The sequence below is a fragment of the Poecilia formosa genome, unplaced genomic scaffold (assembly GCF_000485575.1).
Source record: "Poecilia formosa unplaced genomic scaffold, Poecilia_formosa-5.1.2 Scaffold127, whole genome shotgun sequence".
Lineage (NCBI taxonomy): Eukaryota > Metazoa > Chordata > Actinopteri > Cyprinodontiformes > Poeciliidae > Poecilia > Poecilia formosa.
Genome location: NW_006800066.1, coordinates 123,099 through 143,816, shown reverse-complemented (window position 1 = coordinate 143,816; position 20,718 = coordinate 123,099). Strand labels below are relative to the sequence as shown.

Here is a 20,718-nt window from a genome sequence, read left to right as displayed (position 1 = left end):
TTTTGTCACAAACTATAATGTACCTTAGTGGGATTTCATCATACATGAAGACAAAGTAGTGTGTACTTGCACATTTTTTAACAAGCTAAATTTGCCCGTTCTCATTTACAAAAAAGCTCAGTTAAAATAGATAGAGCATCTAAACCAGCCTCACCAAAGTTTCTCGATTGTATTTAGATCTGAACTTTAACTGGGCCATTTCAACACAAATATTTGCCATCATCTTAACCAAGGTCCTCAGCTGCAGCCTTTAAAGCCTGAGGGTTCTGCAACTTTTAGATGAGTCCCTGATCCTTAGAGAGTCCTGCTAATGACCTAATATTAAAGCAGAAACTTTTTGGAAACCAGAACTCTGGACTGGAGATTTAAATCTCTAATCAAATAGATTTAGCTGTTTATCCTCCACCTGTTCATCCTCGTTTCCTACTTAAACTTCACAATCTCTTCTTTCTTCTGTTTCATGCTCATATACTTGAACCATGATGCATGTTTTTTTTTCATTAATATTAGGAATAAATTATGAGAAAGCCAGACTCTAACTTATAGTTTTATTTGTCTAAACAATTTTATTTGGTTGCACTTTATCACCATTTAACAGTGATTCTGACCTAAACCGCCTCCTGCTGGTAGAATATTTATTAGTCATGTGACATTTCTCACAAACTTTGATCCTGAGCAGAATATAGAAAATTACCTCAGCCTTTTTCTTATCAGAAAGGGTGGGACATGTCCCCATCTGATGGGTCTTAATAAATCATAGATTTACTCTCAAACCTTGTGAAATAAGACGTTTGTCTTATTTACTTCTGTTCATTAACTCTGACCAGCTTCCCCGTCTCTACTGAGGGAAAACATCCCATATTGCATATGCTACATGCTTGTAGCAAACCGCAGAGAGGAATACCTGCAGCTCAGATCTAATGCTTGTCCTGATCAGTGGATCTTGGCTGCTTACTTTAATTAAAACTCTCTGAACTTCTCCACAACTTTCTCCCTGATCTGTCTGCTGTTTGTTCCCCAATGTTCTCGGGCAAACCTCCGAGGCCTTCACAGCTGGATTTATGAGATTAAATCGCACCCAGATGGTCTCTAATTAGAGCAAGACATCTAAAGGCAATTAGTGGCCCTGCAGTTGATTTAGGGTTATTGTAGCAAAGCGAGCTGAATACAAATGCACAATACACTTTTCAGACTTTTATTACGTTTCATTTTCCTTCCACTCAACAGATGTGCACTGCTTGGTGTTGGTCTGCTACACAAAAATCCCAATAAAGTGCATTTAAAGTTTGTAAAGTGACATTTACAAGAAAATATGTATTTTGAATTAATCAGAGCAAATAGTCAAAATTAGGATTCCTAATTTTAGGATTTAATTCATTTTAAAGGTGACGTATTGTCTTAATTTAACAATTATATGTACGAACTCTACAAAACATTCAGATATTTTTTTAACAGTCATTCTTAGAGATTTTGGTTTGCCTTTTTTTTTTTCAGAATGACCTGTTTTACAGCATCTTATCACTTTAAATCCAGATAAAGTGCTTCTGGCCACGCCCCCCCCAACTCAACGTTTACATTCACAACAGATGCACAATGTACAACCGTACATCTTTGAAAAGCAGAAGGGGAGCCTCCTGCCCAACAAACAAGAAAGCATGAAGTGGTTTCTGAAAGGTAAGCCAACAATAAAACTCTTGTTTTTTCCAGCAGCCGGTTATCACGCACAGAGAGGTAAAACCAGCTCACCAAACGTGCTGGGTTGCTAGGTAACGGCACAGTGCCCTTTGTTTGTCACCTAGAAATCAGGAGGTTTTTGATACGGCTCAACTTAGTGAAAAATGTGAATTTTTCATAATAGGTTCCCTTAAAAATTTGTACCTTCTATTCATGGCAGAAAGAAAGCCATGAGTTGACATATCAGAAAATTAAATATTATGAGACATTCGTTTGTTGTACTCGACTCCAAACCGGCGCTGGGCTCATCGTCACGGCAAGAAAGAAACCATCCGAGTGTTTAAATCCTTAGTTTTATTTTATAAAATCTGGAAGTCGGCCACACGGTTTGTCTCCTGTGAGTAGCACTAACCAGTACATATCCTCCTCTCCCCTGTGGTTGGTGGAGTCGATCCTCTCATCTTCAGAGGCAGCCTTCCAGCGAACCCCCTTCTCCCCTCCACCCTGCGGAGTTTCTGCAAACTGCCTCATCCATATTAATCAACACGGGCAACCTAAAGAGAAGCAGGCGAAGGCTGGGCGTTCTGAGGGGCTGCTGCCTAATTACACCGGTGTCGTCTTGGGGGTTACAGATACAAAACAGACGAAGTGGACCCGGGAGCTTTGAGCCACAAACCAACCAGAAAACAAGTTTGTAGCAAAAAACATGAGAGGTAGTAATGGAAATATTCTGTTTGGCAGCTGTTTTTTTATCCTCTGAGTGAGACGTTGCTAAATGAAGATTTAGAAAAAGAAAGAAACGGGTGAAAACATGTTGAATCAGTCAATACGATTACGGTGAGGAATATTAAAATGTGCCCAGATACATTCAGAGTGCAGACAAAAATACTGTGTAATAATATAGACTATGATATAACGTCGTACATTTCAGTTTAAATCTCTTCTTTCAATAGGGTTGGGTTTCTGTAAAGCTCAGAGAGGTAAAAGCCACTGTGACGTACAAAATAGTTAATTTTTCCTCTGGTAAAAGTGCTTCGTTAAAGTCATTTACAGCTACAGTGTGGTGTGTTACAGAAGACTCGATCGGGTCCAACGCGTCAACACTGATGACCGGTCAAACTAATACAGGTGCTAAATGTCGTCACTGAGGGAAAGAAAAGGCCTTAGCAAAGTGAAAAATAGAAATATTCTATTGTAACTAGTAAGACTATAAAAGTGTTCCTCAGTCCCCAGGGTCCAAAGGCTCGCTCCGCCGGCTCCAACTGAGGAAATCCCTTTGGCACCTCGCTTGCTTCATGTTTGTCTCCACCGTCGGTGAATCCGGAGGTCCGTGGAGGACGCCGCCGCTTCGCTTTGAGGCCAGGCCTCAGCTTGGAGGACGGGGTTTTTATCCACAGGAGGCGCGTTGTTCCGCTGTCAGGTCGACTTCCACAGCGGGTTGTTGTAGATCCAACCGTCTCCCTGCACAAAGCACAACTTACGTTAGCGTATCGGCAATAAAATTTGATATTTATACACAGTGGATAAAACTTTCCCTCATTGTGACGTCTAAAACCTTCCCTTTCAGGGTTTCGTTACTTTAGGATTAGAGAAGCTCCTGTTGGTTTATAAATTGTGGATTACTTAGCAACCTTGAACAAGAATCAAACATGGAGAACCAACATTTAGCTCTATACTTACTAATCTAGAACAAATTTAGAAAATACTATCTACTTAGCTTCTGTTGTATTTGTTTTTTTTTCTAATTCATGTAAAACAAAGTGCTGTATAAATAAAACTTCTTCTAAAATTAGTCTTATTTGTATTTCTTCAAAATTGGAAGTCTACAGACATTTCTTCAGTTTAGTAAATAAAAGTTTTGGGTTTTCTGAAATGATCTCCTGCCTGTAGATGGTCAGGTTTAGATTATGTTGCTGCCCTTAAAGCTGCAATGTGTAACTTTTATAACATTTTTTGTTTTTTTACATAAAATTGTCACCATATCTTGACAGCACAGCATAAGACTGTAAAAAATCAAGCTTCCCCAGTACTTTCTTCAGAAATACTCCATAGTCAGAAACAACCAATCACAGCCAGGAGGAGGGTCTTAGCGCTGTCAATCATGGTTGTGTATGCGCTGCTCTCTCCCCACCGGCGTAGCCTTTCATCTGTACCTCCTTAGTGAAGTATTTTGGTTTCCAGGGTTTGTTATCCGCTGCTCTCTTCCTCTCCTCCACCCGCTGACTCTCCTCCAGCCTGTGTTTGTGCTCCGTTGCTTCTTCCATGTTTCCTTCCTTCAGAGACTTGGTGACATGTTGCCATAGCCGCCTGCAAAGAAGAAGAAACGGGGCACAGTTATGAACTCTGGACTAACTGTACCTGACCTTCTAAGTCGGCTCTAAATGTTGAAGATGATCAAATAAGGTAAAAAAAGATTGTTTGTACAAAAGCTGGACTTCAGAGATCATCTATTTCATACGCAACTCGATCCTCAACGAACTCTGCTACACATTTTGGTTTTTCTGACCCAGAATAGTGAAATCTTTTAACTGCTTTGCGTTTAAATTAGTGCCGTCAATCAATTAAAAATGTAGTCAATGCATTGTACAATGCACAATGTCCTAAAAATATTTTGTTCTAAACCAAACATCTCAGTTTTCCAAGTTTTTATCCTCAAGAAGACTGTTTAGAAATTGCATTTTTTGTTTCTAGCGTAATTTAGAAATGTTAACTACAAATTGGCTGGAAGGACTTGTCATCAAACTTGGACATTTCAGAGTTTCAATAGTTGAAATTTTGAGAATAATCAAAAATGTTCTAGAAAAAAACGTGGAAATTTCTACACTTTGTAGAACCAGATGAAAGTTGGACATACAAACCTACAAACAATCCAAATAAAAAGCATTCATGGTTGTAAACGCAACACAAAATGAGGAAAAAGTTTAAAACTAAAATAAAAACTTGTATTTTAAATAATTCTAACTATTAAAATCTCCAGTGCCTGGATGTTTGTTTTCACCTGGACTCCATCCTGCCCTGCCTCTCTACGGGTCGCAGCTTCTTCCTGATTACAGGAAGTTTGCACGTGTCGATCACTTTGGTTTCCCCGCTGCTGTAGGTGAACTCCAGCGTGCCGTTCCACTCGCCCTGTGCTTTGCACACGATGGTGTTGGTCGGGTTGTGTTTCACCTCCGCCGTCACCCTGTAGGTTAAATTAAAGAAGAAAACCTCAGAGGAAACGACTCTCAACTCCTTTTCTTTTCATTTAATGCTCCTTTAAACTCCAGAAAACAAACACGATGTACAGAACTGACCAGAAGCGATGATTTAATAGGATGTCAGAAGAATTTCTGGGTCACAAACCCTGTCTCATATTAATGCTGTATATACTTAATAAAAGATAATTTAAACAGATGAACATGGGACCTTCAGGCGTCTGGACACAAATATGAACGACACCAAATATGTTTATTAATTTTCCATGAAATCACAAGTAAATGTGTAAAGATACTTTACTGCTGTTCTTTTGTTAGCTTTTTTGTTTTAAAATTGTCTTTGTATATAACTTAGATTATTTTAATACACTACATTCAATAAAGTCAAACTCAACTCAAATGAAACTAAATTAACTCAAATGTTTTGCTCTATCAGAAAGTGCAAAGCCATTGAGGCCACTTAAAATGATCAGTTTCTCTGATTTTACTCTTTATAGGTATTTGTTTAAAATGAACATTGTTCTTTTATTCTGTGAACTACTGACATGTCTCCGAAATTTAAAGCAAAAATTTAGATTTTATTGGCAGAAAATTAGAAATGGTCAAAATAATGAAAAAGATGCAGTGCCTTCAGACGTCAATGTAAAGAAAACAAGTTAATGTCCATTTAGAAACAACAAAACTAATGTTTTAACTCTGTTCAGAAATCAGTATTTGGTGGAACAACCAGGAGGTTTTCACTGGGGCTCAGTGGACTGAGAGCTGTATGTTTAGTTCTGAATGACACAAAAATAACATTTTTATCGTTCTATAGTTTCCACCGTATTTCATAAAGTAGCTTAACTGCTCTGTGTTTTATAGTTGTGTTGTTTTTGTAAGAATTTAACATTTTTAGTAGAAAAATCGCTCAAGACAACTGTATTAGATGTTCTGAATTTTAATTCAGTTGTGTTCTGTGACCTCTTAAATAAATAAAACCATCTCATTTTAGAAAATTAAAGCAAAGCCTGAACAACGGAAAATAGACTCTATTCATGCTGCCGCTGTCAGTCTGCAACCTCCATTACCACAGAAGAAGACGGGCATAAATTAGGAAGTCAGACAGCTTCACAAAGGAATAATCTTCCTCGGCATGTGGAGCTTTTATGAATGAAGTGTCAGAGAAGAGAAGCAGCAGCCTGGAGTCCTTTATCACAGTATAAAAGCTGTCAGAGCTGATAGAAAGAAAAGAAGTCTCACCTGTGCACCTTCCCTCCATAGAAAGGCTTTGTGTGAAAGGTCACCGTGGCCGAGTAGCCGCTCTTGATGCAGTTGATGGAGACTTTTCCCCCCAGCTCCACCCAGGGGACGGTGAGGATGGAGCGGGCGTAGGCGCAGGGCAGAGTGAAGACGTACTCCTCGTCGTGCTCCAGGAGACACAGGACTCCTGGGAGGAGGACGAGAAAATACGATTGGTTTCAATTAGATTCATGTGAGAGGAAACCCGCTTTTTACTTTTAATCGTTGAAAGTCGAACCTGAGGAGGAGCGTCGACGTCGACACGCATCTTTAATTTATCTCTATTACTAAATGCATAATTCAGCTCAAGTTTATGTAACCAAGGACGGTGAACAACGTTACATGTACCAAGGTTTTCTAGCCATATGCTAATTTACAAACCCAGACGTTGGTTGGACCTTTTTTTACAAAAAACAAAAAAAACAGTAAAATTATAAAATAAGGACTTCCATCACACTTGCATGCATAACACTGGTCAACAGTTTTTCAACTGTTTTAGGGTCATTTTGATGAGCTGAACCCAAAAATCTCGTTGGTTTTGGTCAATCAGGTCAACTTTCTGAACTATGGAGCAACATAAGCATCAAAATGCACGACTTGTTCTCACGACTGGATCAGTTTCCTGAGGATCTGAGATCAATGAACAGGAGGAGAGATGAAGACGTAATGTTCAGTTTACATGTAACAGGTGTTTATTATTCAATTTACAGAAATCCAAGTTTGTAACATTTAATTAACACACTGTCAGAAAACAGAAAAAAAAAACTTTTTTGCATGAGGAATATTAACGGAAATGAACTGATAATGTCAAAGATTTAATCAATTTAATCAGAAGATCAGATTTCTCTAAATCAAATTAGAATAAAACCCTGACCTGACTGAGAAAAATGGATGTTATTTTTGGATTCAGAGGCGCAAAAAACAGAAAACTTCCAAAAACTATTTACTTGTAACCCGGTGTAACAGCAGGGCCTAGTCCAAGTTCAAACCTCAAACGATGGTTACAGACTCTCTCCATTGAATCTGACTGAGCTTAAGCTCACTTCATGGTTTTTCACTACTTATTGTTGCAAATAATCCCAACAAATACTTTGAAGTTCATGGATATAAATCTTACAGACACAGATTTCATCCCTAGTAAAGGCTAAATCAGTTTTTGTCCTGAACTAATCACCTTCTTCTTTCATTTGCTTTCGTTTTAAAACTTTCTTTGCACATATCTATCTGAAACTTTGCACCCCCTGTCTGCAGAGTTTCCGACAGAAAAAGGCCGCCTCTCCTCGCTCCACATGTGACTGGAGAATCATGGAGTTATAAACAAACTCCCTCTGCTTTATGAATAGTTTTCTGTTCTTGCTTGGTTGCAGGAAACCACTTGTGAGGCTGCGTTTTGCTGCCGGAGAGGAAATGTGCATGTGGTGCCACAGCGAGCAGGAAACAACAGAGGGGTTTTGTTAGAGATAAAACTATTCGGTGCTAACAACGGCCTGAAGCTCTGGGATTAAAAATACACGAGAGCGGCTTGTGTAGATAAAATGCGTCTAAAACTCATTTTCAGCCAGTCAGTGCACCTGGTCATTTTCAGAGGAAGTTTTTTTTTTTGTTTTTTTGCTTAAGCCTCTTACATCTGAATTATAAATCACTCAAACTTTAAAATAAGGCTCTGAAATGAGCTGATATTTGCTTTCCCTGCTTCCTAAAGGCACAACTTGCAGATAATCTTCACCTACTAGGAACATGGACAGGGATGGATGGAAATCACAAACCGAACAGTCTGCAGATTAGCGCTGTGTGATTTAATACCATTTTGCTATATTGAAAACGGTAACAATATTGATTATGACAAACTTATCGTCTTCAAATCTTTTCTTGTTTCTTCATCACAACGTCTCCGCTGCTCTGTGACCTTCAGCTTCTCAGGCACTAAAAATATCCAATCCCATCAAACAGGCCAAATAAACTGCATTATTACCAGGCAGAATTTGCATGAGTGGCACTTGAACCTTAATATGCTACCAAGAAAGTCATCCAAGTAGTCCTCGTAGTCCTCAGCCAATATGATAATCAGATATTGACATTGAGATGATTGGGATTCAATGCGTTTCCTGCATTCCAGCCAGACTAGAGAAGTGGACCAAAAATCGAAAGCGTTCGTTGTTTTCTTGTCTCAGGATGAATGTTAACGTGTCTTCAGTGGTTCCAAGTGTAAAGGAATCAAGTGCCCTTTGTGAAACATCAGATTGTTCATGTTTAAGGAAATGTGTGTCATATATGATGCAGCCCTGATGGAAAATTTGAAATAAATAATCATCTCTAAACAATCTGGAAGTATAAAGATAATAAACTGCTTTGATTTGACTAATAAAATAAGATTTAGACACACAACTGTGATCTTGAAAGCGTATGTATGAGTCCAGAGGGCCGCCTGTTCTGGTGGAGAGGTCAGGATTGTTGCTTTCTGTGGCGCCTTCAGGTTTAAAACCATAAACGTAACAGATAAAAGGTAAACAATCACTTTTTTTTTTTTACATTATGGAACGATTAGACCAGCAATGCTGGGAAATCAAATGCATTTCATTCAACAACATGCAGAACAACTTTGCAATGAGATTTCTGGATTTCTTACTACTACTGCATCTTCCCACATTAAAATAAAAACTACATAAATGTTATGTTTTGAAAAAGTTGGGACTTTATTTATTTCAGAAAGAAATCTGAAAAAAAAATCTAATATCTCGTGTGTTGATAAAATATTTTATAAGATTGGAAAAAGTTGCTGCAGAAGATCTTTCCTTTTGAATTGAACTGAATTAGGGCCGTCTGTGCTCCCTTTAAACAAAACAAACATGAACACAAGTCTAAATGTTTAAAATACTAGACAAGCGTCTATTTAAACTGAAACCGGGAGCTTTTAGGTTATTTCGCTGAATTTGAACCGTAATAAACTGACTTTATGCAACAATTGCTTTACCTTATTCTAAGCCAAACTCCCCTCCAGTTCCTGTCGATGTGAATAAGTAATGATCTGCTGCTCCGTTCATCTGGACGCCATCTTCCCAGGTGCATTGTGGGGTTTTGTTTTTGTTTTGTTCAGAAGCAGCTGAAATCAGGAGACACAGCATGGTGGCGCCTTTGTGCTGCGGTTTTATTATGTAAGGATGTTTGTCCCTGAGATGCAGCAGGCGGGCTGCGGAGTCCTCCATCACAAAGCTGCCTCTTCTCTGCTGAGGCTGCGATTTTTGACCACCTTTTATTTCTCACACCTATAAGAAAACCTTTGCTGGACTGACAAATCTGCACCGACCTCCGGGAAGTTTTACAAAAGCCGGCAAAGGGCGATGGGACTTTAAACAACTTTTTGTCCCAAACTTATAGAAATGGCTGCCAGAAATAAAATGTTTTAACAAAATACACTAGTATTTGTTGTTTCTGCAGACTTTTGTGAAGACATTAGATATATTTTTTTTCACAGAGTATCAGTTTGCATTCTGAAAATGCAGAGTGAAAAACATTTTCCGACTGATTAAAGCCTGGCTGGTTGGAAAAGTTGTTTACTTCCTGTTAAGAAGCTTTTTAAGACAATTTCAACTGGATATTATTGACTTGTTTGACTTAGAAAATACCTCTAACATTTACAGACACTTTTTCTCAATGGATGAATTTAAATCTGATCAAACATTTTTTGTTTTAGTTCAGTTAGAAATAGCAAAATTGTGCAAAACTGTTCATTAAAGATTAAAAAAAGAAACTTTCTAAATGTATTCGACCCAAAACTCCTCAAGTAGCACATTAGTAGTTTTATCTCGATCTGGTTCAAACTCACTAGAGGAATGCTATATTACTGCATTTTAGGCTAGAAGATTTTCTCATTTAAAAAAAAGGAATTTCATATTTGTTCATTTGCATGTTTTAACATATTTTTCTATTTTTGTATAAAAAGCTTAAGAAGTTGAATGAAAAAGCAGCAGAATGTGCTGATTTTTTTATCTGACTAATCAATTGATCAGCAGATTAATCAATAAAATGACATTTAGTTGCATTCCTGGTAGATTTAACTCGCAGCCATGATTTCTGTAACCCGTTCCTCCATTTTTACCCGGATTGTTGCGACGCTCTGACTCACCTTCTCCCACCATGGACACGCCCACAGACATGCCCATGAACTTGCTCTTGGTCCACACGTGAGCGTTGACGCACATCTGCCGCTCCCGACACTCGCAGTAAAACCCGGAAACGGGCGGATGATGGGACACCTGCTCCGCGACAAACCGGACTCTGTAAGAGCCTTCGGGCGAATCCTCCCCTTGCTGCGTGTTGTTGGATCCTCTGCCGGGTTCCCGGGCCGGCCCTTGGTTTGATCTGACCAAAGGTTTGACTTTGTCCCGAGGAACTTCCCAGGAGCAGTGGAACGTCTCCCCCAGCACCGGGTTGTACGGCTTCTTGGCCACCGCGCCTTTCCGTCCCTCGTGAAACGCGGTCAGGTAATACTCCACGAAGCGCACGATTCTGTCCTCGGCGGTGGCGCCGGCCGTGATGGACAGGAACATGTCGGGGTGGGCCATGAAGTTGGCGTACATCTCCAGCAGGGATCGCTTTTCCAAAATGAACGTGGGCAGCACCACCTGGGGAGGAGAGACGGGTTACACGCGGCGCAGAGTCTCGGCTGCAAACGGTGACGAAGCGGGCGGAGGCTCACCCGCGTCAGGTCCATCCCCAGTTTGAGTTGGGACAGCAGGTGAAGGATGACGCTCCGCTGGTCGTCCAGGACGCCCAGATCCTCCTCGGCATTGTCCTCCGTGTCCGTCACCTCCTCACTGGGACTGATGTCCTCCAGCCTGGGGTGGTGCTGCCAAAACGGGAACAAAAACACAAACTATTACCTTTCCAATCTTAAACCCAACAACTTATTTTTGTTTTCGAGAAGACAGTTTTGCAATGATTATTTGTGAAGAAAATCTAAAGTTTTTCTTTAGACTTGATTTTTTTCCCAACATTTCCTGATCTAAAGGAAGGTAAGAACACAGTAGAAACACAGATTTACATGCTGGGAATTCACACACACTCGTATGAATTTTAAAATGGTTTTGGTCTAGTTTCTAGTGAAAATATCTTAGTACACTTGGAATAAGACAAAACCTAAAACAAGAGCCTTTCCAGCAAGATACAGGAGTTTGTTTAAAGTCGATAAATCTTAAGTACGGATGAAAAAGTATTAGATAATTTCATTTATAGCAAGACATTTGTTTCTTAAGTTATATTTCTTGTTTTCTTTTCCTCTGAGGCCTCAAAATGACCAACACAGCTTTCTCTTACTCATCACCGCTTCAAACACCTGAGCTGCATTAAACTGAAATATTTCAAAGTTGATTATAAATGAAGTGACTTTTTTTAGTTTGGTGCTTTGCAGATATTTACTAATAAAGACTCTGTGGAATTATTTGTCATAAAAAGAAAACATAAGTCAGGCATTTTAATAATGCTGTTTAATTCTTCCACATCTGTGACAGCTGCAGCCTGAGGCGCCGCGTTCAGGCAGAGCCCTCTGGGAATGTATTTACATCTGCCACAAACGTTCACTGTGGCATCCTAAAACGAGTTTTTAGCTGTAAATAAAAAATGCTGACATGATTCAAAGCAAAGTGTTGCAGAAACGCCCGTTATATGATCAGATTTTGTGCACAAATTGTTAAAAGTAAGTTTGAAGAAGTGGAGGAGCAACACCACTCCATTGTGTTAAAATATACAAAATCTTTCTAATGTAAATTTGCAAAGAAATTAGTTATTTCTACATGAATCCCAAGAGTGCAGATTAAGCTAAAGTCTTTTTTTTTTGTTATGATAAACACAAAACGCCTAAATGGATCGCTAATTAGTCAGGCACTCGTACTTGCCGTCTTGTTTTATCCACTCAGCCGTGTTTTTCCTCCACAGACGAGGCTGCCAGTTTTTTATCATCAACCAGAATCTCGAGGTTCTTTCTGTCTCCCAGGTGGGATATTCTCTCCTACCCGCAACAAGCCTCACCCATCACAATTTACAAATTAGTCAGAGCAGACAGAAGCTGCTTCCTTCGGTTTTGTTCTGTCATTTATCGGAAATCGGCTCCAGTTGAGGTTAAAGAAAAGTTGCTGGTTTTGAGTTCTGCTTTAGCAACCCGAGGCAGGAAAGCATGGAAGAAAAACAACAAGAGATGGAGGCATAATGCAGAAAGTGCCCCAAAGCCTCTGGGCAACAACTCCCTGCATGCTCTTCATTCTCTACTTCTGTGTTTTCCAAGCAGTTACAGTTACGACAAAGTGTGCAAAAATCTCAAATCGTCGCCTTGTTTTTCTGTTCAGAAGCATTTATCCCCTTCTGTCTGCTCTGTATTTTCACCTTACAGCTGCAAACTTTAATGTAGCTTTGTGTTAACAGAACATTTTCTGTTATTTTTTTAATAGTGATGGAAAAATCTAAAAGCCAACTGTCAATGACATTAAATTGCATGTGTCAGAATGGCCCAGTCAAAGTTCAGGCAAGAATCTAACAGTCACTAACACTTTCCCATTACATCTGAGCTAATTTGCAAAGAAAATGCAAAAACTTCAGCTGCTGTTGTATTTAAAGATGGATCTGCACAGTGAAAATGCGTGGCATTATTCTCAGATTTGTTTTTGTGGAAAGGTTTTATTTCCCTGCTTTACTTTTGTCACAATAAAACACATTGAATTCTATGGTTGTAACATATAAAAGCTTAAAAAGCGGTGAATACTTTTGTAGGAAACTGCGTTTTACTTTGAAGAAGCCAAACTTCCTTGTGTTTTTTTAACGATCCCAGCTTTAATCTTTCGTTCTTTTGAAGATATTTGAAAGGTTTTCTCGTGTCCTCGGCCGGACTCGTACAGTTGGGTTTTAACTGATGATTGGTGCATGTTTTGAAGTCCCGTATCAGATTCCTTTCTGACTTTCAGATATCGTTGGTCTGCTGCAGATACATTTTAATTCAATGTCACTTCATAGAGCACACGCTGCACAATATAAAGCCGTGCAGAATGAAGTACAAGGTGAAGGGCAGAAACGAGCAAAAAAGAGCCTGAGGGTCTTTAAAAAAAAAAGACCTTCAGTTGTTAAAGACCATTTCAAAAGATTAAAAGAAGCAAAGCAGCTTAATCTTTAACACTGTGCTGAATGGGGCCTGTCACACAGTTTCATTTTAGGAAAACTGCTCCAAGGACGCAGTGGAAAAAACTCCCAGCATCATGGCTGCATGGAGGAGAACCACAGAGATTTCTGACTGTCACATGAATATTTTATTCAGCACAGACATCTGTGCAGCTTCGCATAACCACTCATTGATGCACACACTGGGAACACTCTGCACCAAAAAGCATTATGTGCAAAACACACATGAACACACAGACACACACCCTGGACGGGACGGAGCACGTTCTGAACACACACACACACACACACACCTACACGAGTCCCTGGAGCTGAAGCAGAGTGATATATATAGAAGTGAAGCAGAGTGGGAAGACGGAGAGGAGGGGAGGTTTGTTATGACTTCACTGCTTTTGACTAAATAAAGAGGCTCCTGACGGCAAGAGGGAACCACAGCCGAGTTGGTCTGAGCAGCGCTGGATGGAGCGAGCTTACTGCTGAACATGTTGGTGAATTAGTAATGTCCGGATCCGGAAAGACGGCGTGACGACGAGTTCTCTGCTGTCCAAAAGCCTCCATAATGATCAGCTCTAATCTTCCAGAGCATCTTTGGCATCGTGGATGTGCAGCCAGGAAAACTTTAGCGGCTCTCTCATGAGGCTGTGTAAATGTGGACCAAAATATATGCAGGAAGATTCAAGACACTTAGTTGAATCTGAGAGATGAGAAGTGGGCAGTTCTGGAACCAAAATGGTGTTAAAATCCAAGAATAACTCCGTCGCAACAAACAATTAACCGCACGATGAATCAAAATGAGCTCCGTTCTGATGAGAAATGTTTTTTTTATGGTTTCTCTTGTTTGAAGTTTTTGCATTTGGATGGGTTTTATGTTGGATATTGAAAATATCCTGCAATCTTAGGGTTAAGTGTTCCTGGAGAAATTAAAGTTTATTTGTCTTCAAAAGCACAAACTTCCAGCAGCATGAGATTATCAATACTTGAAAATGATCTCAAAACATTTTTATAGTTCTTGTTTATCTCAATAATTACTGGAACAATTTATTGTCCAATTTATGTGTTTTGACCTCTGATCAAGGCACATTATCTCTCAAAGTTGTTTGTACACTAAAGGAATTTCAAAACAGTTTCTTGCCTTTAAATTTACAGTTGGTTGCACAAGTGGCAAAAACATGAGTTATGTAGATTAAGTCTACTTTGTCAAATGTTCTCAATCTGCATTAAATCTCAGAGATTAAGCAAAAATATCCAGCAACAACTTTTTTCTTAAACTCAACTGAATATAATGCAAATAGATGAGAAGTTATGTTCTTCCACCACATGAAAAAGCAGAAAAGTTTAATTGTTTATCAACTTAAACTTAGCAGGAACATTTAGATGCTAGATATAAATTAAATGATCAGCCAGTGGAACAAGACATTTGTCCTATATTAGAAGTTGAAATGTTTTGTTCCACTGGAAGATTATTTCATAAATAGCAAGAACTTTTTCATTAATATTAAGGAGTTAATGACTTAAAACAAGCTCTTATGTCTTGCTGAAAAGTTACTTTTAAGTTAGTTTTGTCTTATTTCAAATGTACTAAAATATTTTCACGATAAACTAGAGCATAAATACTTAAGGTATTGAACAGAAAACTTGTTCAGCTGCGTTTCATTTCCTTGTGCGCCCCCAACCGCTCTTACTAATGACGCCCCGGTCATCCACCAGGATGGCCCAAATCAAAAACTGCCACCAACAGTGTGTAAAAGTGAGAAAATGTTGGTATTTCCTTCTTTCCAATGTTTCAAAAAGCACTTTGTAAATATTTCAGCTGGTTAATGTGTTTACCACAACAAGCCCTGCAGTCTGGTTTGTTCAATAATTTATGAAGACTGCATCAATGCTCAGTGTTGAACAAGCTCTGTACTTTCCGTTTCTGATCACTGCTGCTAAACGCTAATGTACTCTGGAAATGCTGGATAAGCATTTCAGTCTGTGGTCAAAGCAGATGTGAACGGTGATCAAACACTCACGCTGCCCTGATGTGAAGCTACAGGCATGACCTGCGTGAAGCTGGATCTCATCTCCAACCAAAGGGAAAAGTACCGGCGTGTTTGAACGCCACCGACTGTTCAGTCCACCAAGAGGAGGGGAAGTGGTCCGCAAACAGGAAACGTAAAAGCTCCAGTTAGCGTCAAATCCTGTTAAAGAGTCGGCGGTCTCTCAGCAGGACGCCTGTCCGGGTCGGAGTCATTTAGCGAGTTTAAAGGTCTGACAGGACCCCGAGTTAAAAAATAAACAAAAAAAAAACACACTTCCTCCTCTTCAACTGAATCTGCTGACTTGGTGGGCAGCCGTCTTAAAGGAGTCCTGCTCCTTCCCCACAGAGAGATGCTCAGTGTAGCTGAGAGACGGTGCCGAGCTGCTGTGCGTGACTGCCTCTCTGCCCACCACCCGCTCTGAAAAAAAGGAAGGGGAGCAGAGGGAAAGTCCCGCTGACGTCATAAACCGTCCCCTCCCATCCTCCAGCTGCTCCCGTTTTAATCCTCCCCTCTCCGCCCGTTGCTCCTCCGCTCACATGACCTCCGAGCTTTTATCTCCCCACTGAACATCTCCGCTTCTGTGATCACTTTGCAGATGATCAAATAATCGCCTTTACTGCCAACGTAACAAATCAGCAGTTGTGCTACGAGCGGGATAAGTTCTTTATCTGGAATTTATCTCGCGCCGCCTCCCATGTCAACATTTAATTTGTGGATGGTTTATCAGTTCAGCTCATCACCTCATATAAACACTGACGCATACAGCTTGTCGGTGCGCTCTCTTTTGACATTTGTGTAAATACAATACTTCCAAAAGTCAAGTTTTCCCTCATCGCAAAGCAGTTTGGTGAAAATCTTCATCTACAAATCTGCTTCTAGTCCATGATGTCATCCATCTGTTTTCTTACTTTTGGCACCATTTGTCATCTATACTCACTTGTAAACTGGCCACCAACTATGATTGGTAAATACCTTCACTCATTCATCAATATTTCCAACAATACTCACATTTTACGTTCTAATAAACTCCCCATCATCATTAGGCCAATCCTCAGTTGCACCCAAAGACCGGAACAATTTGTACACTAAAACTCAGTACGCTAACTTCAGTATCAACTGAAAAGCATCAAACAAAAAAATCTGGACAAAAATAAATAAATAGTTGATTTTCCACTTAGACCTCTTCTTGAAGTTACTACTCGTTTTCTCTGCAGCAGTCAGACTGGGTCCCATTTCCCATATTCTTCATCATTTTTGCCTTCTTGTCTTTTCGTTCAGACGATGTGCTATTCCGTTTCATCAGCTCTCCATCTCGGCCTCCTGGGTGCAGAAGGAAGGCCGAGTCTCTTCAAGCTGCTGCTTCAAAGTCTTATTGTAGTTTCAAACGGCTACAAGTTCGAGCTGGTTGTCTTTCTGGATTTTCCTCATGGTGACTTCCACCTTTTCTCCATTCATGTGAAAACAGAGATGATGTCCTCCTCTAGTCTGAGCGGACTCCCTCATTCAGGTTCTCTGGGAAAAACTCCAAGTGGATTTTTAATCACATTCAAATCGGTATTTAGCTCTCGCTCCGTTTTTGCACCGATGTACCAACTGTACACGCAGGAGAAGCCCGGTCGCCTAAATGCCAAGCAAAAGTTCAAATAAGACAACAGAACCGTCCAAGTTTCCACACAAAGGACCACTTTGGGGTTTGAGTTGGTTGTTTGCCAACTGCCAATATAATAAAGAAGAAGCACAGTTACTACTATGACAACAACAACTCAACAATGGATGACATGGATTTAATTTTGCTGCTCATCAAAATAAAACACAGTTTAGTGAGAGCCAGCTGTCAACGGAAAATCAACGTCTGACTCCATAACAACCAGCGGCCAATCAGCTGCTGATTCTAAGCAGAACCGCTTGGCCGGCCCGATTGGAACCACAGCTATTGTGGGTTTAATCGGTCCGAAGTTCTAATGCAAACACGGTCGGCCCTACTTTGAAACCGTTCCGTTTCTTGCAGTGCGAAAACGGCTCTAATGACACCTAACACCGGAAGTGCCACGGTAGGTGTGGTGTCACGATTTGCGCCTGCTGTTTCTCCATGGTTATGTATTCATCTTTTCTTTTCTTTTTTTTTTTTCAACTTAAGATGGGCGCATGAAAGCTAACCATTCATGTCGCAATGCTGCTTGTCGCAGTTGTGCTTTTTAAAAATGTCAGGCTACGGTTGTCTTATTTGCTAAACATGAATTGATGTCCCAGTTGTTAACATGGATGCAGGTGGTCATTTAGCTTCGGTAAATATAGTTTCCATGTCCAGATTATACCTGTCAAGGTTTGGGTTTGAGCGTTAGCTCAGAGACGACGTGGAGGGTTCGGGGGGAGACACGACCGTTGGACCGGGGGCAATATTTACAGGAAAATTATTATTTTCCTGTAAATATTGCGACATGAATGGTTAGCATGAATGGTTAAGAAACGGTAGTTCCAGATGTTTTGTTTGTTTAATTTTAGCCCGCGTTTCAGCCAGCGTTAAATTTGTTGCATGTTAGGATAGAATGGTGCGCTAATCAGGCGTGCTGAATTAATGGTTTATAAACTGTTACAGTGGGTCAGAAGCTTCTTGTGTCATGTTGTAAGTCAGTGGATTGTACATACAGATAGCTAATTTTCCTGTTTCTGAAATAGGAAAAAAAGGAATAAACATTACTGAGGACAAAAAAAACTGACGTGTGCAAAATATATATATTTTTTTTGCAATTGGAAGTTTTTACTAATATCTCTGCTTGCAACCTCATATTATGGGCTACTTGTAGCGTATCTTAAAAACTACCTACTGTAAATAGTACTTTTCTGTTGATTTCATTTAATTATTGGAAGACTTGCATGTTTTGGTGTTTATTTGGTGTTTTTTTTTCTCTCTTCAACAGCTGCACTTTATCTGCCAAGCAGTTACACATCTTTATAATAGGTGTGTGCATTTGTTTTTGTTTTACTCGACCTGGTAAACCTTTAATTTAAATTTATAAATTGTTTTCTAGAACATACACGTTTTTTTTATCTGTGTCTTTCCAATAATGTTTAATGATAAATATATATTTTTTTACATATTTGTTGAAACTGTCAATGTGTCGTCATGACAGTATTGCACGAGAGATAATCTGTGGTTGAGATTGATATTTTCACAGATTATCTGTCTCAAACATAAAGTCACGTCATGGTGAGTTTATTTTAACAAATATGTAAAAATCCGAGTGTTTTTATTTTCACAAGAAAATATTTGTGTACTTATGTATGTTAGGGGAGCACCAATTAATCTTCCCCGATTTTCTTAATTTCAAAAATTGGTGATCCGCCGATACATGTGAAGCTGATTTTATCATCTACCTCAGCAAAGATCTAAAAATCAACCACTGTCCTCTTCTGCTCTCCTGTGAGAGTGTAACGGGTACCAGGGTTCTGGACCCGTTAGCAGCAGAGGATGAAGCTGAAAAACAGCATGTAAATGAGCACACGGGAGACACAGTCTGTGTTACTCCAATTTCTCTCATGAGAATCAGCAGAGCAACAGGCAGCTCAGAGTCCCCATGCACCACCTACTGGTGAAACACCGTTACTGCACCCATCGTCATTAACCCCTGTTAAATAAAATATCTTCTTATCATAAACATTTAAAGAAATGCATGCTCTTTTTTTCACTTTTGTGGGCACACACCAGTGGGCATCACAAGAGGTGTGACTGATAGACCGGCCCACCAGGTCATGTTGTGGTTCCATTGACACTTTGCCCTATGCCTGTTAGGAGATGGCACCCAAATAACAAATAAAAATGGGTAGGGCGGTAAAGTGGAGGGGCCAATGTTTCCCTGACCCCTCCTGTTAAGCTGCACAAATCACTGCCAGTTCAGACTTGTGGGAATAATGCATTTAGTGCGCACAGATTCTATTTTTGATGGAGCGCATGCTCACTGCGTGCTATTATCAGCCCTAGCAACAGTTGCCATGCTGCTGACAATGATGTCATCAGCATGACTTCAAATGATGTCTGTGTCATGAGGCCCTTGTGAGGATGACTTTATGATGTCATAGAGTCCATGACATAACCAACTGATCAGTTAATTCTCCGATCAGTCGACACAAGTCAACCAACACAAGATCTATTTGGAAGTTTCAGCTCAGCTCAACAACAATGAATGACAAAAGCCAACAGAAGGACATGGATGTGAAGCCTGAGGTTTCTTTTTGGATGAAAATGAAGAAAACATTCTCCAACAAAGTTCATCCTGGTCGAAGAACCCCAGACTACAAGAAGAAAAACTTTCTCAGCGAGCTGCTGTGGAAAGTGATTGAAAAGGCTGCAGATGGGCCAACTCTGCACCTTGTCAGGCAGATCTTTGAGGAACCACATAGCAAAATTTTGGTCTTGCTATTGAGGAAAACTGAAGAATTAAATGTGGAAGTACTCTCGGAGGTGTCGGAAGAGCTAAGCGAAAGAATTTTCCAGAGCATAGCGAGAGATGCGTTTCACTTTGCCAGTGGACTGAACTTAATCGCACTGCTCGATTACCCGGAAGGACATGAAGTTATTGTTGAAAAATTCAAACGGCACCTGGAGAATCCCATTCCTCCAAAGAAAATGTTCAGGTCTACAAAAAGGAAGATCAGAAGGACTTGTTTTCCAACTGAGGACTTGTACTCAGATAAAAACTGCCTGAGTGAGGAATATAGTCAGGCAACAACGGATCCTGAACAATTTTTAAGGGAAGGAAAGAAGATGGGTTTCACACGCGGGACTGAAGACGAAAGGAGAGTTATGGTGGAACAAATTCTTTGGAGGTTAATATATAAGTCTAGCAACAGATCTAGCTATGCGAATTACAAACAGAAGCACACCGAACCCGTACATAGAAAGCTGGCACCAAAAATCTGGAAAGAGGTTAAAGACATAGATTTTGTCTTTTTCGAGAAAATGGAAAAAAAACTCTGCCGCGATATCATTCAACTTCTCTGTGGCAATGACGATGTAGTGAGGGAATTTCTCTTTAAAATGATCAAAAGTGACAACCCTGTAGTAATTTACAAGGTTGTACAAGCCTTTCGCATTACCCTGTCACGACCAAGGAAAATCCATTTTCAAGGAAACTTTCTACAAAAGGTATGGAGGTGCATCAAACAGGCTGCCTGTTGTCCAGACCATTCGGATGTAGTAGAGAGGCAAGAACCCACTAAGAGTGGATTAAACGTTGTGTCTAGTCCACGCTTAGATAGGACTCCAAGCTTCGTCTGCTCAAAGACCAGTACTGACTCGGAGGAGTCAGGGCCGGTCTCCGATTCAGGACCTGCCTCCGAGACAGGACCTGCCTGCGAGTCAGGACCTGCCTGCGAGTCAGGACCTGCCTCCG

General features: G+C 40.1%; 1 protein-coding gene across 1 annotated transcript in view; it reads right to left on the bottom strand.

Moving 5' to 3' along the window:
• Positions 1–2,010: 2,010 nt before the first annotated feature.
• Positions 2,011–20,718, bottom strand: part of osbpl10a (oxysterol binding protein-like 10a) — a 101,342-nt gene continuing 82,634 nt past the window's right edge. Inside the window, exons 8-13 of the mRNA XM_007561435.2 lie at positions 10,843–10,992; positions 10,270–10,768; positions 6,108–6,294; positions 4,673–4,855; positions 3,828–3,981; positions 2,011–3,135 (exon numbers count right to left, since the gene is read on the bottom strand). Of these exons, the coding sequence (XP_007561497.1) occupies positions 3,091–3,135; positions 3,828–3,981; positions 4,673–4,855; positions 6,108–6,294; positions 10,270–10,768; positions 10,843–10,992 (1,218 nt within the window). The 3' untranslated portion in view covers positions 2,011–3,090. The remainder of the gene's footprint in view (positions 3,136–3,827; positions 3,982–4,672; positions 4,856–6,107; positions 6,295–10,269; positions 10,769–10,842; positions 10,993–20,718) is intronic.